The 25,000-nt window shown below is 29.6% G+C and overlaps 5 protein-coding genes across 15 annotated transcripts in view; 3 read left to right on the top strand and 2 right to left on the bottom strand.

Annotated features, from left to right (window-relative positions):
• Positions 1-974, top strand: part of LOC124429089 (synaptic functional regulator FMR1) — a 13,265-nt gene extending 12,291 nt beyond the window's left edge. For all 5 annotated transcript variants that reach the window (XM_046973906.1, XM_046973911.1, XM_046973909.1 and 2 more), the window contains one exon: positions 1-974. This exon is cut by the window's left edge and continues 1,505 nt beyond it. The gene's annotated coding sequence lies outside the window, so the exon portion shown is untranslated.
• Positions 975-1,953: 979 nt separating this feature from the next.
• LOC124429004 (E3 ubiquitin-protein ligase RNF19A-like) lies at positions 1,954-16,217 on the top strand. Of its 3 annotated transcripts, none has more exons than XM_046973661.1 (13): positions 1,954-2,124; positions 4,196-4,414; positions 4,603-4,733; positions 4,930-5,119; positions 5,297-5,608; positions 5,783-5,927; positions 6,015-6,151; positions 6,246-6,343; positions 12,241-12,439; positions 12,581-12,776; positions 12,919-13,084; positions 13,192-13,568; positions 13,656-16,217. In XM_046973661.1, exons 2-13 carry the CDS (start codon positions 4,252-4,254, stop codon positions 13,894-13,896), a joined length of 2,355 nt encoding a protein of 784 aa, XP_046829617.1. In that variant the 5' UTR covers positions 1,954-2,124; positions 4,196-4,251; the 3' UTR covers positions 13,897-16,217. The 3 variants fall into 3 exon arrangements, with proteins under 3 accessions (XP_046829617.1, XP_046829618.1, XP_046829616.1); XM_046973662.1 differs by having other exon boundaries at positions 4,178-4,414; positions 4,603-4,643; XM_046973660.1 differs by having other exon boundaries at positions 4,178-4,414.
• On the bottom strand, positions 6,607-10,353 carry LOC124429006. Of its 3 annotated transcripts, none has more exons than XM_046973663.1 (4): positions 10,214-10,353; positions 9,240-9,413; positions 8,956-9,165; positions 6,607-8,798 (listed from the first exon to the last, which is right to left on the bottom strand). In XM_046973663.1, the coding sequence occupies exons 2-4, from the start codon at positions 9,351-9,353 to the stop codon at positions 7,848-7,850; spliced, it is 1,275 nt and encodes a 424-aa protein (XP_046829619.1). In that variant the 5' UTR covers positions 9,354-9,413; positions 10,214-10,353; the 3' UTR covers positions 6,607-7,847. The 3 variants fall into 3 exon arrangements, with proteins under 3 accessions (XP_046829619.1, XP_046829621.1, XP_046829620.1); XM_046973665.1 differs by having other exon boundaries at positions 9,240-9,391; positions 10,214-10,321; XM_046973664.1 differs by lacking the exon at positions 10,214-10,353 and having other exon boundaries at positions 9,240-9,968.
• Positions 16,196-17,248, bottom strand: LOC124429007 (trafficking protein particle complex subunit 1). Its single transcript, XM_046973667.1, has 3 exons — positions 17,077-17,248; positions 16,618-16,827; positions 16,196-16,501 (listed from the first exon to the last, which is right to left on the bottom strand). The coding sequence occupies exons 1-3, from the start codon at positions 17,173-17,175 to the stop codon at positions 16,373-16,375; spliced, it is 438 nt and encodes a 145-aa protein (XP_046829623.1). The 5' UTR covers positions 17,176-17,248; the 3' UTR covers positions 16,196-16,372.
• A 5,836-nt stretch (positions 17,249-23,084) lies between these two features.
• Positions 23,085-25,000, top strand: part of LOC124429183 (sodium-dependent proline transporter-like) — a 14,821-nt gene continuing 12,905 nt past the window's right edge. Inside the window, exons 1-2 of one of the 3 annotated variants that reach the window (XM_046974109.1) lie at positions 23,085-23,403; positions 24,388-24,553. In XM_046974109.1, coding sequence (XP_046830065.1) covers positions 23,356-23,403; positions 24,388-24,553 — 214 coding nt within the window. In that variant the 5' untranslated portion in view covers positions 23,085-23,355. The remainder of the gene's footprint in view (positions 23,404-24,387; positions 24,554-25,000) is intronic. The other 2 variants (XM_046974107.1, XM_046974108.1) reach the window with 2 other exon arrangements.

The following is a 25,000-nucleotide window of genomic DNA, read 5'->3' as shown; positions in this document are numbered from 1 at the left end:
ATTTTAATGATTACCGATCCTTTAATGAAAATTAACGATGAATTTGTATAATCACATTGCTTAGCGTCATAACTCCGATGAAATTTAATGAGATACTAGGAAAGTGAATTCCATTGTTAAATTTACGATGGTGGGCGGCAGCTGTAAGAAATCCTGGTTCAAAGGTGTTCCCAATGATGTTCCTTCTATTTACTTCACAAGATTTGAGTTTTTTTTTTTTTTTTCTTGGTTTACGGTTATTAGTAGAGTTGTTAACGACACTAGATTTTTATGTTTCAATACTGAGTGTTGATTAATAATACCACAATGAATGCTAAAATGACTTCTTTGATTATGGGAAAACACAAACAGGTGTGCACAAGGAATTAGACTTTATTTCTGAGTACACTTCTTACGTGATTTAGCTTTTTTTTTACTACAGTATAAGCATACTATATCAAGTATTAGAATTTGATACGAAGTTCATTTCTGCATTGTTTCGCATGATTTAAAAAGAAAGTAAACGTATACTTAGTAATACCAATGTATGATGTGCCAGAGAAGGAATGATACATGTTTTATGATATCTAGCTGAAGTGCAGACTTAGCGCATACCTTTATTACTATAATACTACTTAGTCGAAATGTGGATGTCTGAAAAAAATAAACTAGCTTTACTATACTAAGCTATAAAATAGATATGATCAACTGTTTTAAATTGATTATCAGTGATATTCAAGATTCAGTTATCAATTTAAAACAGCTATCTCTTCTTCCGGATATGACAACAACTAATCGGACGTGTCTCATGGATTTTGCAAAAACGCATGGCGGTTGATGCAACACATTGACACCTAACAAAACAGCTGCCATATAATCTGAATATTTTTATGGTAGCCAAAAACTGAGATATCCCCCAACTTGCTTGTTTCAGATACATTTGTATTGATTGCAATTTGTGCATAATTTAAGAATAAAACATTTCTGTACATAGACTGCTCATTAGTACATTGAACAAAAAAAAAAACAAAACAAAACAAAACAAACAACAAAAACGAAATCTTGGTGACCTCTCCTTAATTAAAAGAAGAAAAAAACAAAAAAAAGAAAAAAATAGAAAAAAGGAAAAAGAAAGAAAAAAAAAACAATGATGTATCCACGAATGCAAATCCTTTTATCTATTAACATTTCTTACATGTATGCGTATTAGATTCGAAGTAAAATATCATTTGGAAGGTTCGATGTGTAAAATATTTGAAAAACATCAATTTTATAATAATAACTTATGTAAATAATTTATTACGCTGATTTCATTTTTAAAACAAATAACAATATTCACATCTCGTTTAAATTTAAACAAAATGCGCGGGAAAAGGAGCTTGTCTCTTTGACATATACTTCTTGAATTTATACAAATATTTTATAATAATTCGGTCATTATTTATTCTTTCGAATATTTGTGATATCTGTTTGTATGTGTATATTATTATTTTTCATAATAATCTTTTTATTTGTTATTATTACTTTCGATTGGTTAATTAGATTTTCTTTTTTTCTTTTTTTTTCTGGTTCTTTTTTTTTTGTTCATTCCCAAAGACGCGTTTAATTATTCGTCCAATTGGCATGCAACATCGTAGAAATCCTACGAAATTATTGGACGTTTCGATTTGATGTAGTTTCCATTGAAAGGTACATTTTCATTTGTAAATATTTCACAATATAAATTAATATTGCAAAAGTAAAAGATTGAAATAATTATAGATTAGAATCTCAAGTATATATATATATATACACATATATATGTATATATAAGTATAAATGAATTGTATTGAGAATTTTTCATATTAAAATATCAATGGTTTTTCAATATATAATTTTGATAGTAATAATTTATAGTGTTAAATGTTCTCTTATGGTGGCGCCACGAGCTTCATAAAACATATGTTCCATTTCAGTTCTAATATATGACACAACCAATGATAATACCATAATCGGAATCCAGTCAGCTGTTATGTCAAGTGAATATCCTTAACCAACAAAATAAGTAAAAATAAGTTAATTAATTGGCCTTAATAAAGATTTTCTTGATAATATTGTGATCTTCCAGTGTATACACATTATCATACGAACGTACAGATAAAAGAGGTGAGTTGATTCTGAATTAATTATGGTTATACTTCATGCTTTCGAATTCCTCGCTTTTAGATACTTGCTACTACTTCTTCTTCATCATCATCGTTAATGCTAGTCATCTGCGTCCAATTATTATTTTTTTTCTTCTTTTTTTCCTTTTCCTTTTGTTTTCTTTTCTATTTTTTTTCTCTCTCTCTCTCTCTCTCCCTCTCTCTCTCTCTCTCTCTCTCTCTCTCTCATTTTATTTTATTTTTGCCTTTTATTTCTTTTTTTTCTTTCTTTCTTTTTTTTTTTTTTTTTTTTTTTTTTAATTTGTTCCCGATTTATTAATTCATATTTTCATTCATTAATCGATTTCATTGATTGTAAGATTGTCATTGTAAGATTTCCACGCGAGAATTTCAATGTTGTCCCAAAAATATTACACCTACATTATGTCCACATACAGTATCGCATAATTTACCTGTTCGCTTGGATCATTATGCAAATGGCGCGTTTGTATTATAATATTCTTATCAAATAAACGTTTATTTTCATGATTGATTGATTCTCGAATAATGTTCGATAATATTTTTGTGATATATATATATATATATATATATATATATATATATATATAATTTTTATTATTTATTATTTACGTTCGAAAATTTAATAGCCTATCGTTTCTTTTCTTTTTTCTTTTTCTTATTTCTTTTTCTTTTTTTGCGTCTGCGTAGAATGTTAAGAAAAAATTATTTTCTTCGATTCGTAATAATAAATTAATCGGATAACTGGTTCGATACATCATTTACTCCAATAAAATCGTATAAATAAGATAATATGATAATCGTATAAATGTTGAGATAGTACGTAAACATCTCTCTTTTCTTTTTCTTTTTTTTCTTTTTTTCTTTTTTTTTTTTTTTTTCTTTTTTTATACAAAGTTTCAAGTCTCCCGATAAATACAAGTTGTAAACAAATAGAGTATAATTTGTTTTCTTACAAAATAAACAGTGCTTGTGTCATTACTTCTATACTGTAATCTTTTAATAGAAGAAATGAAGAAAAAAGGGGGGAAAAAGAATTAATAATAATAATAAATTATTAATGTATAAAATGCATTGATTTTTATAAGATAACGAATGCGTTTTTAAAAGACGTTGCTAAATTATATATATAAAAGGAAAAGGAAAATAAAAATAAAAATAAAAATAAAAATAAAAAAGAGAAAAAAAAACATGTGTCAAGAACAATGTCTCATGAATGTTAGCGTGTCGAAATCATCTCTCATTACGTGATTTTTTTTTAACATTTCGACATACTGATTATTCATGCGTGTCGTGAACGCGCGGTGAAATCGTAAAGAAAAAGACAGAGAGAGAGAGACACAATGATAATAGTTCTTTTATATCTTCTTGGAGAAAGGATAAATGAAAATAGAAACTATACGAAAAAAAAAAAAAAGAGAAATATTCGATGTATATAAACATATTTTCATTCCGAGAAAATTAGTAATAGTAATAATCGATAAAATAATATAATCAATTGATATACGTAGTATATTACCCGCTAATATTTGAAATTAAAATTTTAAATCTTACTTCGCATTTCGATCGAACTTTTTATATTCCATTTATATTTAAATTGCTAATTATAAATGCATATACAAGTGATAATTTTTAACGTAATTAACATATTGATTTATAAATAACTTATCGCAAGAATTTCACGTAAAATGAATCATCAATTTTATAAATTACTTTGTTATGCCTTCCGCGAATTGTCATACGTAATATATACATATATATATAATTATCTCTGTCTCACGATCGAAAAAAAAAAGAAAGAGAAAAAAAAAAGAACAATTTTTGTCGTATAATTAAATACGATAGAATTTATCTTTTTTTTTTTTATTTTTTTTGTTTTTTTTTTTTTTTTTCTTAACGTACAAACTGAATGAGAAATTATCCATTTTTGTTAATTATTTAATTACGAACATATTAGGAAATACTTTTAATTTTAATCAATTCAATGAATAACAATTAAGACATGTTATTTCTTATTATTGTTTTTGTTATCATAGATCCTCTTTAAAATCTAGTTGACTGAATTCAAGAATGATATTGTAGCAGTATTATTACTCTATATACTTCCAAGATGTTCAAAGAAAACGATAATGCTTCTGGGGGTTGTAATGGTGCACCACCACGTGCTCGACGCTTTCCACGATTTTCCTTAAGGAGATTATTATATTCGAGCCCTCTGATTGGTCGAAGAATAGTTCGTGCCCCTAGTTCAGGCAACAGAAACAATACTAAAGGTAATTAATCTTCTTTACGTGTCACTTATTCTTTTATTTTCTGTTCTTTTTTTTTTTTTTTTCCTTACTATTTTTTCTTTTTTTTTGTTTTCCATACCGTTAATCCATCATAAAATATATTCTTCATTTCTTTTTGTCTTTCTCTTTTTCTTTTTTGTTTTTTCTTTTTCATCTTTTCAATTTTGCAGCTAAAGATCCAGCGAGCAGTAGAGTATTTATTGAAGCCAGAGTAAGTAATGGTTCAAGCCATTATCAATTTTACAACATAGACCTACAACGTGCTTCCAGCAAAGGCTCTGTACTTTCTTCTGCCGGAAAGGTATTTATAGAACTGTACAAGTGCAACTGAGAAGGAATCTTGGAGGATACTAATTTGTAGAATTATTCTATGGCTAATATTAAAATATAGAAAATAAATTATCTTAATAAAATTAAGATAATTTCAATATTCCTACAATATTCTTATTCATTTTTTTTCTTTTTTTTCTTTTTTTTTTTTTTTTTTTAAATTACAGAGCAATGAAAGCGGATTAATGGAATGCCCGTTATGCTTAGCCGATCTACCGATCGAATTATTTCCTGTAATACAATCATGTCATCATCGTACCTGTTATGATTGCTTCCAACAATATCTTAAAATTGAGATTTCAGAGTCAAGGGTTAATATAGCTTGTCCCGTATGTTCAGAACCACTTCATCCAAATGGTAAAAATGATTGTATTAAAATAAACAAATTATACGATATATTATATCATATATATATATATATATATATATATATATATATATATCGCATTTTTTATATAAGATTATTGTATAACAAATTTCTTTCTTACTTTTTTTTTTCTTCTTTTTTCTTTTTCTTTTTCATTTTGTCAACAGATATTCGAATGATCCTAAACGATTCAGCTCAATTAGAAAAATATGAGGACTTTATGGTACGAAGAGTCCTCGCTGTTGAACCCGACGCAAGATGGTGTCCTGCACCAGATTGCAGTTTTGCTGTAATTGCCAGTGGTTGTGCTTCATGTCCAAAATTACGATGCGAACGACCTGGTTGCGATTCATACTTTTGTTATCATTGTAAAGCACGATGGCATCCTAATCAAACGTGCGATGCAGCTAGAGCACAGCGTTCACAATATTATGAACGTAGCTCCTCGCTTAGTTTCAGTCAAAGTGATTCACAACACAGTATGTATTCATTTCATAACATTTCTTTTTTTCATTTCTATAAATATATATAATTATAATTATATCATTAATAATTATAATTATAAATATATTATTCTATAAATATATATATATATATATATATATATATATACTATGTATATGTATGTATATATTTTTATTTTATGTGTTTAGGAGATGATATTAAACCATGTCCAAGATGTCAAGCTCTTATCGTTAAAATGGACGATGGAAGTTGTAATCATATGACATGTGCCGTTTGCGGAGCCGAATTTTGTTGGCTTTGTATGAAAGAAATCAGTGATCTCCATTATCTAAGGTATTAATATTATATCTATATTAATTATATTTTATTCGATAAAATATTCGATAAATTTGAAAACTGTTTCGATTATTATTTTAACAGTCCTTCTGGCTGTACTTTTTGGGGTAAAAAGCCATGGTCCAGAAAGAAGAAAATTCTTTGGCAATTAGGAACTCTTGTTGGTGCTCCTGTTGGAATTGCTCTTGTCGCTGGTATAGCGGTCCCTGCAATGATTATCGGTAAATATTAATTTTTTATTAATTAATATTATAACATACGCGTATATATGTATAATTTAACACATTTTTATATTTATACGTACTTTTGTTATAGGCATTCCTGTATGGGTAGGAAGAAAATTATACACAAGGTATAAGAAAGCCAACAAGCACAAGAGAAATGCTTTTATTGCAGGTGGTGTTACTGCATCGGTAAGTTTGAAAAATGTCTTATATTTTGTCTTTCTTTCTTTTTTTTTTCTCTCTCTTTTTTTTTTAATCAATATTATTTTTATTCTCTACTTTGACATCTCATCTTTAATTTAATTTGAAACATCTCCATGATCAGAGATACGTGGTGGATATATATATGTATATATATATATATATACACGTGTATAATATCTATATATATATACATACACATACACACATATATATATACACACACATACATGTATTAAAGAGGCTTGATATTTCATGACAACATCGAAGTATATTTTATTTATATTGAAACAAAATGTGGTATTTTTTTTTTTTTTGTTTTTTTTTGTTCTTTCTCTTTTTCTTTTTAATTAACATAAGAAATTAGCTTACAAAACAGATTAATCTATTATATATATTTTTTTTTTCTTTTTTTTTTTTTTTTCTTTCTTTAATTCGTTAGAATAATATGATCGGTGAGGAAATGTATTTGACCCATAAATAGTAAGGAGCACCCATAAATAGCATTATTATCATTTTCTCTTAGGATGATGTCTAACAAATGTTTCGTTCTTATTAACGAATATAAAATATTATATTAATAAACACATTTCAATTTGATGCACAGAAAAATAGCACGTCGTTAATATATAGATGTTTGAAAACTCAATCCATATACACATACATGGTACGTTATTAAAAAGGTTTACAGTAGCAGAAGTATCGGCGAAATGTTATATATAAGGTTGTCGATAAAAAGTTCATTAATACCTAATGTTACACGTTATGCTTGAGGAAAAAAAAAAAGCGCATTCATTACTAAATGTATATTTTCTCATTCGTTTTCGAATCGTATATCAATGAGTTTTATGGCCTATATCGATTTCATTAAATTGTGCCGTGAATTAGAAGATCGTGCAGAGCAGCACATGGTAGGAATATGAAAGTAGTGCATGTTAAATCTACCGTCGGTTCAATGACATCCTCATCAAATTCATATTTTACGCACTTTATAATTTTTCAATTGAACGTTTTTCTCTTCTTTTCTTTCTTTTTTATCCTTAGTTTTTGACCCAGTTTTTTATCCTTGTATTTTTTTTTTCATGTTCTTTGTCTTCTTCTTCTTCCTTTTTTCAATTTCTCTCTTTTTTTTTTTTCTTTTCTTCCTTCCTTCCTTTTCTTTTCATGAAGGTAAAAAAAAAAAAAAAATAATAAAAAAAAAAAAAGAAGAGATACGGTACTGCCCTTTATATTCATGTAATCGATTATCACACTTTTGCCCGATCTTTAATACTGCTTTAATAATCATTGCTGGCATTAAAGTCTACACATCGACATAAAAATTCTGCTACCATATCTTCGAAGCGAGAGAGCTTGGAAGTACAAACCTTCCTACGGCCCATTTGGAAGAGCTTGGCTCGTGTATTATATGTTATTTTTTTTTTTCGCCCCCTTTTCTTTTTCTTTTCACTGGAATAGGAAGAAATTATAATTCCATTGATAGGAAGGCCGTTTAAGCTTCCGCTTCTGTCGTCGTTATTGCAATCTCTTCAGTTAATATGCCATCATTATGAAGATCTTGAAGTACATCGATTAAACGTTGTTCCGTTTGTGGATGTCCCAAAGCTATATCTATAGATCCAATACAAAGTAATAATGCCAATAATTGAGATTTTCTATAATCCTTAGCGAGATCTTTCCTCGTATATCCAAGATCTTTTGGTATATCAACTCCGTAAAGGAAGCAGGAACGATTTAAAGCGATCCAATATGAATCCAAAAGAGATTCCGTGTGTTTTCGGCGCAATTTGCTTGGCAATGAGCTTAACAATAATAATGCAACGTCGTTCGTTGGTCTGCTATAAGCAACCATTTGCCAATCGAGAATGAAACATGTAGTACGTTCCTGGGCATAATGAAATTGTAAATTCTTACACCAGAAGTCCGTATGCGTGATCAGAGCTAATGGACCTTCTGGAGCAAGAAGGGTCATGATGATGTCTTTGGTTTTTGGTCGAAGTGCCATAAGAGCTTCGAGAACAGTTTCGAGTCCTGGCACACGTTCTAAAAAGCGTGCCAATTGAGAGAATCCTCGTTCTACCATTTGTTGATAAGAATCTGTCGCTTTGGCCTTTTGAAATAGGAATGGGTAACGTTCCGGCAAAGGTTTCCCGTCTATAATTTTCATGCTGAGCGATAGACCATGTATCGAGGCTATAGAATCCAAGGCAGCTTTTGCTTCAGCAAATGTCAATCCTTCGGAGAATTTAATGCTCGTTGCATCAAAATCAGATAAAACCAACATCGATTCCGGTGGTACAGGGCTATCATCGGTTCCTCCAGGTGGACTATAATGAGCGTAATAACATATTGGTACCTTCAATGAATTATCATACATTTCTTCCAGACTTATTCGATCTCCCTTGATATGTATATCTTCAAATTTCTTCAAGTCCGGTATTATCTGAAATGAAATTATAATAGTGCATGGGGAAATATTTCCTTTTTTTTTGTTTTGTTTTTCGTCCTTTTTCTTTTTTTTTTTTTTTTTTTTTTTTTTTATATAAATACAATTATCTCATTCGCAATAATAATATATATTTAAGGGGATTTCGACTCACCTGCGTGTAAAATTTAATTTCACGTAGATCGTATTGACCCTCGGTCACGAAGAAACGACTGAAGGGATCGTCCGGTAATCGTTTGATGATGATTCCTATTCTGCGCCGGACAACTTTAGAATAGACTATAGCTTCGGCATAAGTGACATCGCTTAGAACACTGTCGTTCGACGTGCATCTCGGAATGATTTTGAATTCAGGTACAAAAACCTGTCAAAATTTCTTTAAATTAGTAATCATCTCGATGATTATCGAATGAGATTGGTTAACGTAAGATTACTAACTGGTTCCTCAAAATGCTTTTCAAATATGCCTTCAAGCCACTCCTTTCGTAATTCCCATTTAGGAACCAATTCCTCCTCACCGCAGGAATCCTCGCTGTCCTCGCAGTCTGACATTATTTATTGTTCTCTCAAAGGGCAATGATCCCTAAATTCTATACAATATATTCCCTTTATCTAGATCAATCCAAAGATCAGGATATATATACTTGTCAACTTGTCAGAAAGTAGAAAAAGAGGAGAAAGAGAGAGAGAATGAGAGAGAAAGAGAGAGAAAGAGAGGGGGGCTGGGGGGGATAGATATAGATAGATAGATAGACAGACAGGCAACCAGACAGACACTCAGGACAGGTAGGCAGACAAATAGACAAACAGGCAGACAAACCGGACAAATACAAAGAGAAAGAAAGATAGAGAGAAAAGTTTTCTAATACAAAATGGCGAGCAGCAACAAACACATTGACACTTGTATTAATTTCTTTTTCTTTCGCTTTTTTTTTTCTTTTTCTTTTTTTTTCTCTCTCTCTTTTCTTTTCTTCTTCCTTTCTCTTTCCCTTTTCTTTTTCACTTATCGTTAGACTTAACAAAAATCGAACTTTATAATATTTTCTTTGGGATATCTTATCATCTCGCACACTTCTGACAGACTCAGACGTAACACGGCACACCCTTGGCGCGAAGCGCTATCATTCCCTTCTCTGTCTCTCTCTCTCTCTCTCTCTCTCTCTCTCTCTCTCTCTCTCTCTCTCTTTCTCCGTCTCTTTTTCTTTCTCCCTCCTGTCTATCAAATTCCTCTTTTCTCTCTCTCTCTCTTTCTCTCTGTCTATTTATCTATCTATTTATTTATCTATCTTTCTCTTTCTCCTTTCTTTCGTTTTCTTTTTTTCGTTCTCTCTCTCTCCCTCTCTCCCTCTCTCTTTCTCTCTCTCTCTCTCTCTCTCTCTTTATTTCTCTATTCCTGTTATCAAAAATCTTACTTCTTGGATCGCGGGTACAAAACACGAAACTCGATAAGTACCAAATGACACGATCTCTCTAACCTCTTATTCCTTCTCTCGCCTATCAACCTTATCAGACTTCGGATGGAAAAGAGTCCCGCTGCCTGCGCAGGCTGGGGACAGAAAGGATCTGCCATGCGCGTACTAGCTCTCATCGTGCGATCAATATCCTTTCATTCTGTACTCCTTCCATCGCGGCATACTCCCCCACTTTATCCAATATCGCTGGAGACGAGCACGCGCGCGCGCGCGCGCTTGCATACATATATATATGTCTGCTGCTGCTGCTGCTGCTGCTACTGCTACTGCTACTGCTGCTACTGATGTTTTTACATTTGTTGTATATACGTATAACCACAGCGCGGTAACGAATATGAAAAAAAAAAAAGAAATGTACTAAAAGTGCATCAGGAGAACCCTCTTTTCATTCTGACAAGATTCATCGTATCATATTTTGTTGTTGTTGTTGTTTTTTATAGGTAATATGAATAGTCTTCTTCTTCTTCTTCTTCTTGTATAGATACGCATTTTAACCCTCATGCTGTCGGCACGGTTTAATTGATGAACCAAGCTATCCACTTGATAATGGATGATCGTCAATTTTTATCAAAACAACTGATATGAAGCCAATACGTGACACATATATATATATATATATATATATATATATATATGTATGTATATCCATATATATATAACTTGTACATATCTATACATATATATATCTGTATATATGTATACGTTAAAAACATCTCGTTCGTTCAAACGATACCGGATCATCATAGCTTTTTTCTAATCGTTTTCATTTTATCGTCTTCTACAATGGCTCCCATATGTTTTCATATACATACATATGTATGTAATTAGTTACACGTTAAAACGCGACACTGTCGTCAATCGTATACAATTCAAATCAACCGTTCGACAATTTTTTTTGACGATTTTTCCAATGGAAGAAATCACATGCGATGATTCGGTAAAAAAAAAGAAAAGAAAAAGAATAAAAGAGAAAGAAGGAAAATCGATCGCCATATTGCATCGACGAAGTTTCCAGATAATTCCGATTGTTGTTGATTCTTCATTTTCTTAGATGAAACATTTTAATCATGTTGTACTTAGTTAAACATTAAAACGCGACACTGTCCTCAATCTTATATAATTCAAATCATTCATTCGACAAGTTTTTGGACGATTTTGTCGATAGAAAAAATGGTTCGGTAAAAAAAGAAAAGAAAAAAGAAAAAAAGGAAAAGAATAAAGGAGAAAGAAGGAAAATCGATCGCCATATTGCATAGACGACGTTTCCAAATGATTCCGATTGCTCTTGCTTGCTTTTTCATCTTCTTATAATGAAGTATTTTAATCATGACCAATCGACGTTCAATTGTTCAAGTAAACAAAATAAAATTGAAAACTAAGAAATTTACGAGGGAACGGATGGATGGATGGATGTGTAAATAAGTTAGAAGTAATAGTATACGGACAAAAATTGAACCGCTTCAACATTTTACAAATCAATCAAAACGTACATTCCTATGAATTGCTTACGATAAACGATTAAGAAAATGAAAAAAAAAAGAATAGAAAATTGATTCATTGTAGTACGAACAAGCTCTTATACGATTCTCTTTAGCCCTTCTTTCTTTTCTTCTTTCCTTTTCTTCTCCTTTTTCCAATCGTTAAAAAAAAAAAAAAAAAAAAGAAAAAAAAATTGCAATATCTCAAAAACTCTGATAAATTGTTCCAAATTTTCTATACCGATATTCTATAAAAACGAAATATAACTTTTTCATATATTTCGTTATAGTAACAATTGGAAGTATAAATTGGTCTAGATTTTTTTTTTTTTTTTTTTTTTTTTTTTCTAATTAAGATCTTTGAACGATCTAGATAATTCTTTTTCTCTTGCAATATGTACGTTTATAAATATGATCATTTCTTTTTTGTTTTTTTTTTATTTTTTTTTTTTTTTCTTTGACCTCACAATTTGTGTCTTCTTTGTTCAGGTTTTAGTATCGCCTGTATTGGCAGGCTTAGCAGTTGGAATTGGTGTACCCATTCTTTTGTTCTACGTCTACGGCGTGGTTCCGGTTTCTTTATGTCGTAGTGGTGGCTGTGGAGTATCCACTAATGGTACCGGCGTCCGATTCGATTTCGATGATGAAAACGAATTGATGGGTGCCTTGGGCGTTCGTAATGCTGGTGGTAAATATTTAATAATTAATATATATATATATATATATATATATATATATCAATTGAAAATGAATAAAAAAAAAAAAAAACAAATAAATAAATAAAAAATAAAAGAAAATCAATGAAATATTTGTACGTGTTACGGTTTAGACGCTGCCTCGATAGACGTAGCCAGTCATCGTGGTGGTAATCCTTCTATAGGAGAAGCATCATTATCATTGGGTAGCGGCAGCCAATTGGAAAAATTGGGCCGAGAAAATGATCGTGAGAGCGCGAGCAATGTTGCTCTAGCTGGTACCAGTCTAGCAGGAAGTATAGCTTCTAGCGTTCTTCCCGGTGGTCAGAGGTATCATATAATTAAATGATAATATTATTTCTTTTTAAATATTAATAATTAATTTTTTTTCTACATGTATATGTGTATATGTATATATATATATCTTTTTCTTTTTCTATTTATCTTTTCTTTTTTTTTTCTCTCTTTATAGATTGGAAGTCCAGGCAGATGTAACTTCAACGCAAAGATGTAGTTTATGCAGCGAAACAGCATCGGCTGCTACAAGCCTATCCGAAAAGTCTGTAAATGCTTCTATAGCTCTCGACGATGGAGCAGCATCGACTAGAGCATTATCAGGTTCTGTTCTTAACTTCAAGGTATATAATTATAATTGAATGATAAAATAATCATTAGATTTGATTTATTATTTATTATATTTGATTTTTTTCGCATTGTTCTTGAATGATTGTATCGAACACGTTAGATGGACAGTAACTCGATTAGCGGTGGTAGAAGTACTGAGGGAGATCATACAGGAAATTCTAATACCGGAGGTCATATGGACTCAGCTGGGCAAGCAACTTCTTTGAGTTCTTTAGAGGAGGTAGTACCGGGTTTAGCTAAACGTACGCGTCGCAAACCGCCATTGGATCGGCAGCACAGCGATTCGAGCAATTGGACCGTATGTGGTGAAGATGGTGGATCTGAACGTGTACGGTTCGACGATCACGTTAGTTTTATTGAGGCGGATAGAGACCAAACCAGTACTGGAGCACAGTGCAATGCCAATAATAGGACTGGTGGTAGACGGAAACGAAATAAAGAGGTAGAACAGGATTTAGAAACTCAAAAGCTATCAAAGTACGTTTTATCATCGGCTTAATAATCATCGATAAGATTATTGTTTTATTAATTAATTAGTTATAATATTATTCTTCATATTCGTAGGAATTCAAATAAAGAATTGAATAATGATACTTCGATCGAGGATCATCCATCCATAGAACGCATTAACGTTGCTACATTGAGAAATGTTTTCTTTCATAGTTCGACGGTATCTACGGATCGTGAAAAGAGATTATCGGTAATAGAAGAACCGATCCCCGTTGTATTACAAAATTCTGGAAGTAGTCATGCATTTGCTCCTTGCGACGAGGAACGTATTAGGAACGAAAGTTCACAGTCTTAAAGAGAATTAACAAAAAAAACAAAGAAAAAAAAAAAAAGAAAAAAGAAAGAAAGAAAGAAAGAAAAATAATGATAATAAAAAAATAAAAAACAAGAAACGAAATAAAAATAATACAAAACAAAGGAAAAAAAAAGAGAAATAGAAAAATTAACAAAAAATGAAAAAAAAAGAAGGAATAAAAAGGAAAAAAAAAAGATATATTGAGAAAAAACGAAGACTGAGTACGAATGTAGCAATATACATACGTCTCTCGAAGTATCTGGATATATATATACATATATACATATATACATATATATATATATATATATATATATATATATATATATTTATATATTTATATATATATATATAGGATGCGTTTTACATATGCACCAATTTAGTGCATAATGTATGATAATAATACGCAAATTTAATCACGTAATTTGTACAGTCATGTACACAAAACGTATCACTATAATAATACTATACGCGTAATGCAGGGAGCAGGAAATGAGAAAGAAAGAAAGAAAGAAAGAGAAAGAAAGAAAAAATTAATAATCGATTTTTTGCAATAAACAGTACCATCTTCTCCCCCTCACCCCCTGTGCAGTTGTACACTATCGTACCTGCATGTGTTATGTATTTATATATATATACGTCTGTGTATATACTTATAATTGCAATCCAGAGTTTAGAAATGATGAAAGTCATAATCTCATGTGGTATTTTTATTGTATGCCCATATATATCCCGGATCGAGTATAAGTTTTATACCTGATAAAAAAAAAAACAAAAAAAAAAAAAGCAAAAAAAAAACAAAGAAAAAGAAAAACAAAAAATTACGTATTTCGTTACTCGACGATTGAATTGATTATAAGGTTTTATTATTTCGATTTTGTTGTAGCTTTATTCCTAATTCACGATTCAGAATAATTTCTCTTTTTGATTAAGAAAATAAGTAAGATTATGTATGTATATACGATCATCTAAAATGAGTTTTATATTAAAAATAGGATAAACTTTGCATTTTAGAGCTAAACTTTTTTTTTTTTTCTTTTTTTTCCACATATACCAGAAGATCTTTTTCGTTAACGATCTGTTTATTTTCTTCGCTCTTGTTTCTTTTTTCTTTTCTTTCTTGACTATGACATCACTTGGATTTTAGTTTTGATCATTCCCATTTTACAGAACCTTTTGTGATCTGGTAATGATGAAAGTAACTCCATAATTTTTAATCTTAAGGAGGTATTGTAGATATGCCTTTATACACACACACACACACACACACACACACACACATCATATATGCTATTCTTTAAAGGTATATTTATATATACATAGAATTATAAATTCTTTTATTAGTATTTTGCATTTTCTTTTATTATAGCTTTATCTTTTTCTTATATTATACCATCAATGCGCAGTATAATCTCGTTTTGCTTTTTAATAGGATCAATATTTACGTTGATATTTCTTGCCTATAAATTTATACTTTAATTACATATATATATATATATAACAGCAGAGAGTGATTTTAGATAAAAGAACAGAGGTATCGTGTATAAGGGGTAGTGTCTATTAATACTGAAATGATAAGTATTATATTATAAAAATGAAAGATATGCTTTATATAATATCATTTGATAATTATTCTCCGTATAGAAACATACATTTCTGAATGTATTTACAATAATTTAATATTGAATTTACTAATATTATTTCTATACCATTTACAGATTTTGGAAGTGCTGTGCCATAACTTCAAACTTTTCTCTCGTTCGCACGTATTTACTTTTCTTCTTTTCTTCTCTTTTGTTTTCTTTTATATATAAAAATTTGACTTTTCGCAAATGTTTAAAAATAGAGGAAAAAAATAAAAAACGTTTAGAATATTAAAACGAATGAAACTACCAGTTCGTTCTGATAAAGAAAATTTAAGTTACTATATACATTATGACTGAAATATCAATTAAGTATCACTAAAGTATAACATTCAATTGTATTAATAATACACTTTTCACAATGGCCATTTAAAAGATTAAGAATTTGCATACCCTAATATCTGTATTTCATCATTAACATATAGCAGGACACTTGTCTTTTAGTCTCATATAAAATTATCATTCATAGCATGTATAATTCGATATTTGACACTCATATTTGTTAAAAATATTGAAAGATAATAATGTATGGACAAAAGTTATAAGACCTGGAAGTTTTACATAGTGCAAGCTCTAATATAATAAGATAATAGATAGCAAAATATGTGTAAAATTAAAGGTATACTGTGCAATGTAATTAAAGAATAATTTTAAAATACAATGAGTAATCACAGTTTATTTTCAATTAATTTTCTTATGCGTTTAATTCATATGTTATAACGTAATATATATAAAATGAATAAGGTACTATATATAAAAAAAAAAAATTACTTTTTCATAATAATAACATCTTACAACGTTAATTGTACAAGTATATTTTTTAATTTCATTGACTATAATGATCTGCTTAAAAATAATGGTGATTTTTTTAATAACTCATCTACCTTTAACTTAAATAATTCACTCTGAATAGGTTCGTTCAATTGACAAAGAGGATTCTTTACAACATATTCCAAATATACCTGAGAAAAATAATAGTGTATTTAATAAATACATAAGAGATTAAAATTTCATTCTTGATATATATATATATATATATATATATATATATATATATTTTCATTATATAATTATTTACCTCACGGTACAATTGTTGCAACAATTCTCTTGCATTTTGTGTTGCATTGTCTGTATTTAAAACGAACTTTAAGCCAGATGGTGTTTCAAAATAATGTAGAGTATATTTACTTGTTTTATAATACAGAAATCCTTCCTTTGGATCCAACGGTGATATTTTACTTACAAAAGACTTTATAGAGAATAGCATTCCATACATTAATTTTGCTTCCTAAAATTAAAATTAAAAAACAAATAAATAAATATAAAAAATCCTCTCATTAAAAATTATTCATTAAATATTATTCATTAATTTTAAAAGAAAACAAAATGATATATATATATATATAGACCTATATATATATGTGTATATATATATATATATATATATATATATATATATATATATATATATATATATGAAAAGTTTTAACCTTATAATATTTTTCAATTAACCAAATAGACATATTTCAAAACATACCTCTTCTTTTGTAATTCCAGATTTATTCAGTCTATTCCATTCAGCGTAATATAGTAACAAGCCATTTCTTGAAAATATATACAAATTGTGAATTGTCATAATCGTATGTATCAAGGTGCACCTAAGTGCAATCCTTTCTGTTTATCTATTATCTCTCTTTCTCTTTAAAAATTCAGTGCTTCCATCTCGTGTTCGAATGCATGCAATTATATTTCATTCTTCTATCGTACCTGAAATTGTCCAAAGGATGAATATATGTATTATCTACAGTAGTGAATTTCGTGAATTGAAAAATGCCTATATCGTCGACAAGATGGCACCACGTGAAAAATACTTAAAACAGTTGATTTTCATTTTATTAATAATACAATTAATTATACAATTTTCTATATCAAATTCATTTAAATATACTTTCAAACATAATATTCAAATACTCGAAAGATTTAAAACTATTATTTGTTAAGATTATTCGTTACCGATAGTTCTTACACCTTTGCGATGCAACCCTTTCTTCATCAAAAGAACGATATATCGTTACGCGAGATGGCATTACTTAAGCTTAAATGTTTCCCAACGGCAAACTTAATTTCACTCGACATAAATTAGAGTAAAATACAACGGATAACTTTTATAAATCGAACACATAGATTTGGATAATAGAAAAAAGAAAAGAAAAGAAAAGAAAAAAAAAAAAAAGAAAAAAAATAAAAAAAAAAAAAGATAAAAGAAAAATACGTAATTTAAAAATGTACAATTATTTGTTTCATGAGATATACAGTATACCGATTTATATAGCATATATTTTACGTGTTTCGTGTTTTATTAAAAATTTTAAGATACAATTAACAAACAATATAGATTTACGAAGCAAAAAAATAAATTATAAACCGACGTTAGATAGCTTTTTGTATCAGATCCTTTAATCATTGATCGTCCTAAAGTCGTATCCGTTAAGGGGAAACGAATCGTCAAAAGTAACGTCGTAGGAACGACGGTAAAACGGATAGCATTTCATTTCCAAGTAGAGAGCGTTCGCTCTGACGATTATCGTTTTCAAGCGCTTTTATTATCATAGAGCAAAAGTTTCACGGTTCTATTAAATTCACTGTATCGTGTGTGTCTGTCTCTCTCTCTATATATATATATATCTCTCTCTTTCTCTCTTTCTCTCTTTTACATCTAAAAGGAATAAAAAAAAAAAAAAAAAAAAGAAGAAAAAAAAAAAGAGAAAAAAAAAAGAGAAAAAAAAAAAGATTAAAACCTCTAAGCTCACAAAGTTACTGAATCTTTAATGCTTGTTCCGTTGTACATTAATTACACATGCATAAACGATAAAAGAGAATAATATTTCTTCCTATCTCTCTCTCTCTCTCTCTCTCTCTCTCTCTCTCTCTTTTTTCTCGTTTTTTTTTCTTTTTTTTTTCTTTTTTCTTTTAATTTGTTTCCTTTAAAAATAAAGAACATATTTAACAAGAAGACTATTATTGTTGTTTGACAAAGTTATTTATTTATATATATATAGGATATATATATATATATATATACTATATTGTTTCGCATGAACGAGAGTCCCTATTTCTTTAGAGCAACTACCTGTTACGTTAGAAGTGCATGCAGTTGTCTCAATTGGTAACAGTATTTTGACGATCTAAGAGAAACGAAATCATTAGCGTCGTGTTTACCTCTTAGTTCGTTGGTTCCTTGTTTATCTCATTTTAACTGTTTCAAGTATTTCCCATAGATTGGTAAACGGAAGAACTAACTTCGTACGCGTGACATAACATTTGCATATCGATCCGTAACCATAGATATTATCCCTGGTCAGTTTTTTTTTTTTTCTTTTTTTTTTTTTTTTCTTTAGTACTTAATTTTAAAACGGAGAATTTTTCAAAGATTAACGTGATTTACAAATAATATTATTTCGAAAGCTTTACGAATTAGTATTATTATCTTTTCAAACAGATTAATGTCTATTAATTTTATAACATGAAATTCATATGAGAATGGAATATATCTTTTTTTAAGATATATTTCCTAAGAAGAAAAAAAAAAAAAAAAAAGAAAAAGAAAAAAAAGAGAAAAAAAAAGTTATATTAAACGATGGTTATTGTTAGTCCAAGAGGGATACAATTCTTTTTTTTTCGTTCTTTTTTCTTTTTTTTCCTTTTCTTTTTTTTTTTTTTTTTTTTTTTTTTTTTTTTTTTAGGTCAGGCATAACCTTTCTTATATTTTGTATATATATATATATATACATACATATTCATGTATGTACATGGATACCTGTTAATAAAAACACATCTGTGCTCGATATAGATTCTTCGAATGTAATTTGGAGAATTTATGTAGGTCAGAGATACCCTTGCACGGTAGGTATCGAAAACACACCTGTCTATTATTGATCGTCCAACCCAAATTCTGAGGATTTATGTAGGTCAGAAATACCCTTACATAGCACCTGTTAAAAGCACATCTGTTTGGTATGGAATACTTCAATGTAATTTTAAAAATTTATGTAGGTCAAAAAGAGAGAAAGTAAGAATGAGAGATAAGTAATCCTTATATCGTACGTACATATTGAAACATTTTATACTTATGTAAACAAATCTAAACAGTGTGATTTTATTCTTTTCTCTTTCTCTCTCTCTCTCTCTCTCACTCTCACTCTCTCTCTTTTTTTTTTCTTTCTTTCTTTCTTTCACTCCTTCGAGAAGAGAAAGGGAGGGAATGAAAATAGAGTTCGTGTTCGATCGAGCGTGCGATTTTGCAATTTGTTCACATTTTTATTCGACGTATAAACGTATCAATAAAGAAATTTGTGATCTTAATTTTTTCCTTTCCTTCTTCCTCTTCTAATTCTTCTTCTTTTTATTTATTTATTTCTTTATTTCTTTATTTATTTATTTATTTTTTTTTTTCCTTGTACTTCTTTACAAACATCCCTTAATCTTGAATTACGTGTTAGAAAATTGGAAATGAACACACGTGATCACGGATACATAGATAGTATATATTATGTTGCTTAGAAATAGTTAGAAGTTGGGCCAATGGCAAGTTAGCTAATACAAGATATACTTTCCGGTTATGGTCGGTACTGTTAATATCATCGACTAGGTTTGCAGTTGACTTTGGGAAACCCGATAGATTTTGCGATTTAGTAGCTAATGCATCGGTAACGTTGATCGCATCTGTTGGTTACGTTTTCCGGAGGGAAAAACATATGTATGTACGTATGCATTAGCAAACGTACAAACATTAATACTGATAATGGGATCTATGTAAACTTAGGATAGATGGTATTACAATTGTTAGTGTTCTTTGATTCGAAATCATCGAGAATCATTTCTATAATATTGATTATATATTAATATATAATTGAAAAATATTTCTATTATAATTCATATAGTTGTTAGGCTTTATAATGGATCATATCGTATTAGTCATCAATCAATTAATCAATCTATCAATCAATCAATCAATCAATCTATCTATCTATTTATTTATCTATCTATCGATCTATCCATCCATACGTATTTTATTTCAATTCGACTAATATAGAAACGAATGGTTAATGTTATTTTGTAAATTATAATTGAAGAAATAAAGGAGAATTATCATTGAGATAATTTTGAAAGAACATTATTGAAAGAACAATAATCGTATAATTAATGATAATTTTTAATATATTATCAATTAAATCCAACATATATAGATTTAAATACATTTTGTTCAAGTTAATAATTACTTCGTTTGATTATTATATTCTCTAAATATATAAATATTTATTTATATGTTTACATGTATTTACATTGTATTATTAAATATTATATATCATAGATTTTTATCGTTATTACGAATCATTTTAATATTTAACAAAATACACGTGCAATTTATTAAATCCTTTTTGTTGTATTTTTTTTTTCTTTTATTATTTTTTTTTTTTTCTTTTTTTACAATAGCATCTAAACAACGGATAAACGTAAAGCGTGCACTCTCTTATCTTATCTCTTCTCTTCTCTTCTCTTCGGTTTCTTCCTTTTTTCATTTTTCATCTTTCCTTTTTTTCTACTTTTTTCTTTCTGTTGTTTTGTTTTTTTCCCTTTTTTTTATTTTCCCCCCAATATCAAATTCAAACGAAACAAAACGAGCTTGCGCTCGTTCTTCAATAGAAAACGAATAGAATCGGTTAGACACGAATATCGCATTTTGCATGCCACAAATTCGTGAATTTGCGGGCTGCCAGGTGATCTTTATAATCTGTAAGCCAACGTGCTATTGTTTGTTTGTTGCGCAATCGTGAATGATTCGTGGCGTGTTCGTGCATGAGTACGAATACTCGTTTTACGCATACATATATACACACATGCATACACACACACACATATATATATATACATATATATATATACTAACACATACATATTCTCGTGCGAGTGAAACCAAGTTTGCAAAACGTCCCTTTTATCCCTGAACTCGTCGAGCAGATTTGTTCGCCTTTCCTATTCAAACTGGTCCCTTCTATCCCAACAGTCGCACATACACGATCGAGAGATAGCGAGATCATCTCTTTTCCGGTCTCTGTATCTTCATTCTCTCTTTCTCTCTCTCTCTCTCTCTCTCTTTCTCTTTTACTCTCTCCTTCTCTCTCTCTCTCTCTCTCTCTTGTTCTTTCTTTCTTTCTCCCTCTTTTTCTTTTGCTTCCTTTTTTCCTTCTTTTTTCCATTTTTTCTTTCTTTATTTCATTCCACACAAACACGCGCGCGCGCACACCCACCCGCACACACGCACACACACATACACACACACATATCCCTTTTTCTTCCCTTTCCCTTTCTATTCCAAGTATAAACGTTTTTTCCACTCAACGTTTTCGCCTGTGAAATACTACATTCCCATTTTGCTTGGTTTTTCTTTCGCATCGAATTTTCGTCCACGTAAATTCCAACGTTGAAAATTTCAAAGAATGGATTGAAGGGCGAAAAGGGAGATAAAAGGAAAACTTGGTGAAGGAAAAAAGAGAGAAAGAATTGATAAACTATCTTTATTGATTACTATATGATACGTGTTAATTTGAATTACATAGAAATATCTGATTGTATGTATGTTATGCAATATATATTTTATACCTTTCCAATGTGTTTCTTTCTTTATTCTCTTTTTCTCTCTCTCTCTTCTTCTTCTTTTCTTTTTTTTTTTTTTTATTTTTCATTTTGCTGAAGATCTTTCAGGTGCAAAAATTTTTCATTTTTCTTTGGCATTATATCGTTATCTTTATCGGAGTAATCGATGTTAAAGACGCTCATAAGAAATCGAGATATCGTGGATATACGAACAACTCCCATTTAAACCTGAGAGAAAAGTTTTCTCTTTGTGTGTATGCACAGTGTGTACCACTTTTCGATTCACAAAAATCTCATGATCTTTTGGGTTTGCATTTGAAATTCAGATGATAAAAGGCGATAACGTGAAATCATGTAGAATGCGATGTAAATGTGAAAGAAAGTGGGTGTACGTAAGGGAATTTAATTTTTAAGAATACAACGAGAGTGTATACCACTTGAATTCTCTCGATATTATTAAAGTCGCGATAAGAGATAATCAGAATTTTACCACGAACTCGGGTGTTCTACATTCTTTTAAAAAGATTTGCGATTTATCGTGACAATGATTTATCGATTTCACTTAACGTTAATATAAAATCTAATTAAAAAAAAAAAAAAAAAAAGAAGAAAAAAAAAGAAAAAAGAAGAAAGAAAGAAAAAGAAAAAGAAGGTACTTGCGAGAGAGAAAAAGAGAGAGTGAGAGAGAGAGAGAGAGAGAGGGAGATGGAGAGAATGTTTTTCGAAAAAAAATCTTTTTCGTTCAGTAAATATATCTTATCTTTTTTTTTCTATCAATTCATTACTTATCCTATCATCTTATTCGATCTGTTAGACATATATATACATATATATATATATATTTTTTTTTTTTTCTTTTTATTTTGATGCTTTTACTTATTTGGACGAAATTTATTCTTTAACGATGAGAGAAAAGTCAAGTGGTTTTCGTACCCTTCTTTAGATAATGTCAATTATCATTGCGATATCTTTCGTCATATTACAATCTTTCAATGGATAAGCAACGAAGCGATTGTGGTCAATGTCGCAGATCCACGTCGAGTGTGAGGCTGGCAATACAACATTTAACACAAACTTAACTTAATATATTTCAATTTTGTGCCTTTTTAATATTCAACATATATTTTTATTTTATCTTTCTTTTCTCACTTTTCTTGCAAATATGGATCCCGAAAATATAATTCCTAAGCGAACGAGTAAAATAAATGGGGTACGTATATTGAAGATTCATTGATTCATTTTAAATTAATATATTACAATATATATTATAATATATTAAATTAATATATACATTATATTATATGCATATATATATGTGTACATATATATATATATATATATATATATATATATATATATATTTATTCTGTTTTTAAACGGACGAATAAAAATGACACGTTGCAATTGTTTGCCCGAGGCAAACAACGACCGTTATCTCGAGACTCAAATAACGATTCAAATAACGAACGGGTGTATTCGATAGATTTTATTAATAATAGGATTCCAGTTCACATAACGATATTACGATAGTGTGATTTGTTATTTTACTATTTTTTTTCCCCCCTTACCTCCCTCCCCCCCCTCCCTTCACTTTTTCTTTTTTTCTTTTTTTTTTTCTTTTTCTTTCTTTCCTCTCTTTTTCCCTTGTCAAAATATACACCATATTTGGATAGATTTAATTTGTAAATTTTTGTTAGATCGCATAAGACATAATGAAAATATATTTTGTTCGTTCGTCAAGAATATGAATCTTATGTTATTTCGTTAGATATATATATATATATACCTTATCATATAGATTTTGAGGTTACGAATTAGATTAAATTAATGACGTTCGAATCGTATTAGACTTTGAAGATAAATTCTTGGTTGGTTCGATTAATCTCGTTACGTAAATACCTTAGTTAGCCCTTCATGATCTAACTAAACATAAATTTCTTGTCCATACGTTTAACACTTTGAGAATTCTCGATTTACTTAGATACGTATGTATGATTTATCTATATCTTTTTATTTATATTTTACAATAATTCTTGATTCGTTAGTCTTTATTGCTGTTTTTTCCCTTTTTTTTTTTTTTTTTTTTTTTTTTTTTTTTTTCTTTACCCTTTAAGTTTAGTCGATCCTCTCTACCTTTGTCGAGTTTGTGATAATTTATATGATGCAAATATAACCTAGTCCATGTTATTGGCAGGCAAAGAGGGTTTCTCTTGGGGTTGGTGGAGCTTTGCTGGAACTACCAGCGACTGAACGAGGTGGATGGTCCAACCCCATCGAGTTTGTTCTATCCTGCATCGGGTATGCCGTTGGCATCGGCAATGTTTGGCGTTTCCCTTACCTCGTATATCGCAATGGGGGTGGTACGTATATGTATTAATGCATGTATATACATTATGTGCGTACGTACGTGAGTATTAGCTTCGCTCTTCCTCACGTACACTTACTCCTATCTAGATAGGAATTGTGCGTAGTATACACGTTTATCCTTTGTTATATATCTACGTTATGTATGTGTCTACGTTATATATGTATGTACTTACGTATGTATGTATGTATGCATGTATGTATGTATGTACGTACGTACGTACGTACGTACATATGTATGTACGTATGTACGTATGTATGTAGCTGCAGCTACATTTGCCGCATCAGAAGGGTGCGTGTTCATTGTCGTGATTGCAACCACGAAGATCACTCTAGTCGCAGTGTAGTCATAGCGTAGCATGGTACTAACATAATGTTATGCGGTATAACATTGAATTACCTCGATATTTTCTAATATTAATATATTACAATTATTTTTCTTC

Source organism: Vespa crabro, chromosome 14, assembly GCF_910589235.1.
Source record: "Vespa crabro chromosome 14, iyVesCrab1.2, whole genome shotgun sequence".
Classification (NCBI taxonomy): domain Eukaryota; kingdom Metazoa; phylum Arthropoda; class Insecta; order Hymenoptera; family Vespidae; genus Vespa; species Vespa crabro.
Note: the sequence above shows the minus strand (reverse complement) of the source record. Positions and strands in the feature narration are given on the sequence as shown.